Source organism: Lepidothrix coronata, unplaced genomic scaffold (genome assembly GCF_001604755.1).
Source record: "Lepidothrix coronata isolate B3197 unplaced genomic scaffold, Lepidothrix_coronata-1.0 Scaffold430, whole genome shotgun sequence".
In the NCBI taxonomy this organism is placed as follows: domain Eukaryota; kingdom Metazoa; phylum Chordata; class Aves; order Passeriformes; family Pipridae; genus Lepidothrix; species Lepidothrix coronata.
In genome coordinates this window covers 71,560-73,394 of record NW_016690610.1, presented here as the reverse complement: position 1 = coordinate 73,394, position 1,835 = coordinate 71,560, and the positions used below count along the sequence as shown (strand labels likewise).

The window sequence follows — 1,835 nt, the reverse complement described above, 5'->3', positions numbered from 1 at the left end:
CTTTTCCACCCCAGCATTCCATGATGCTGTAAGACCCCCGAGCCCTGTGAGCTCGGTGTCCCTGTGCCCACAGCAGATGTGTGCTGTGGGGGGGACGTTCTGCCCCTGGTGCAGGTGACCCTCTGGCCCTGACCCCCCCGTGTCCCCGCAGTCCCAGAATGCCAAGGCCGAGGGCACATTCCAGGTGACGATGCTCCCGGGGGATGGAGTGGGCCCGGAGCTCATGCACGCGGTCAAGGAGGTGTTCAAGGTAAGGACCCTGCCCGGGACAGAGCCCGGCCCCACAGCCCCTCCTGCTGTCCCCGGGGCAGGGCTGGCACTGCCCGGCGTCCCTGGGTGTCCTGGGCCCTGTGTCCTCCCTGCCGAGCTCGGGGGCACTCGGGAGCAGTCCCTTGTCTGTCACACGAGTCCTGCCCTGCCATGGGCACAGCCAAGGGGCACCATAGCGGTTACACAGCTGGAAAACTCCTTCCTGGAAAATTCCTCCTGGAAAGGGCTCTCCAGCCCTGGTACAGGCTGCCCATGGCATGGGGTGGTCACCAGGTTGGATACTGGGGAAATTCCCCCTGGAAAGGGCTGTCCAGCCCTGGCACAGCTGCCCAGGGTGGGGGGAGTCCCCATCCCCGGGGGGATTTAACACCCTGTGCATGTGGCACTTGGGGACACGGTCAGGGGTGGCCTTGGCAGTGCTGGGGGCGTCTCAGGGGTATTTCCCACCCTAAATATTCCACGATTTTATCAGTGTCACTGCTCCACTGAAGCGACCCCGAGGTCCGGGGTCAGCTTTCCGTGATCCCAGTTCCCTGAGCAGGGCCCTGGCTGGGTCAGGGCTGCCGGACCCCCCTGTCCCGGGCAGTGCCACGTCCCCAGGGGTCCCGGTGACTCCCTCCCTGTGCCAGGCTGCCAGTGTCCCCGTGGTGTTCGACGAGCACCACCTGAGCGAGGTGCAGAACACGGCGTCCGAGGAGAAGCTGGACCGCGTCGTGGACTCCATGAAGGAGAGCAAGGTGGCCCTCATAGGTGAGCTGTGCCCGGGCACACCTGGCACCCCTCCCGCGGGCCCAGCCCAGCTCCTGCTGGGAACCCAGAGCCCCCAGGGCAGCCCAGGGGGTCGGGGGGCTCTGTGTCCAGGAGCTTGGCCTCCACCCCTGGCTGAGGGGCTGCTGGAGCCCCCCGGGCCCCCCCTCACTGCCCCTGGGGCAGGGCATGTCCCTGTGCTCCGTGTGCTCATCCTGCCCCGTGTCCTTATCCTGTTCCGTGTGTTCATCCTGCTCCATGTCCTTGTCCTGCCCTTTGTGCTCATCCTGCCCCATGTCCTCATCCTGCTCCATGTGTTCATCCTGCTCCATGTCCTTGTCCTGCTCCATGTGTTCATCCTGCCCTTTGTGCTCCTCCTGCCCCATGTGCTCATCCTGCTCCATGTGTTCATCCTGCCCTTTGTGTTCATCCTGCCCTTTGTGCTCATCCTGCCCCATGTCCTTGTCCTGCCCCATGTGCTCATCCTGCCCTTTGTGCTCATCCTGCCCCATGTGTTCATCCTACCCCGTGTGCTCATCCTGCCCTTTGTGCTCATCCTGCCCTTTGTGTTCATCCTGCCCTTTGTGCTCATCCTGCCCTTTGTGCTCATCCTGCCCCATGTGCTCATCCTCCTTCATGTCCTCATCCTGCTCCATGTCCTTGTCCTGCCCCATATCCTCGTCCTGCCCCATATCCTTGTCCTGCCCCATATCCTCATCCTGCCCCATATCCTCATCCTGCCCCATATCCTCATCCTGCTCCGTGTCCTTGTCCTGCCCCATATCCTCATCCTGCCCCATATCCTCATCCTGCCCCAT

At 63.3% G+C, this 1,835-nt stretch overlaps 1 protein-coding gene across 1 annotated transcript in view; it reads left to right on the top strand.

Annotated features, from left to right (window-relative positions):
- The first annotated feature begins 151 nt into the window (after positions 1-151).
- Positions 152-1,835, top strand: part of IDH3B (isocitrate dehydrogenase 3 (NAD(+)) beta) — a 10,626-nt gene continuing 8,942 nt past the window's right edge. The window contains exons 1-2 of the mRNA XM_017839518.1: positions 152-250; positions 900-1,020. Of these exons, the coding sequence (XP_017695007.1) occupies positions 191-250; positions 900-1,020 (181 nt within the window). The 5' untranslated portion in view covers positions 152-190. The remainder of the gene's footprint in view (positions 251-899; positions 1,021-1,835) is intronic.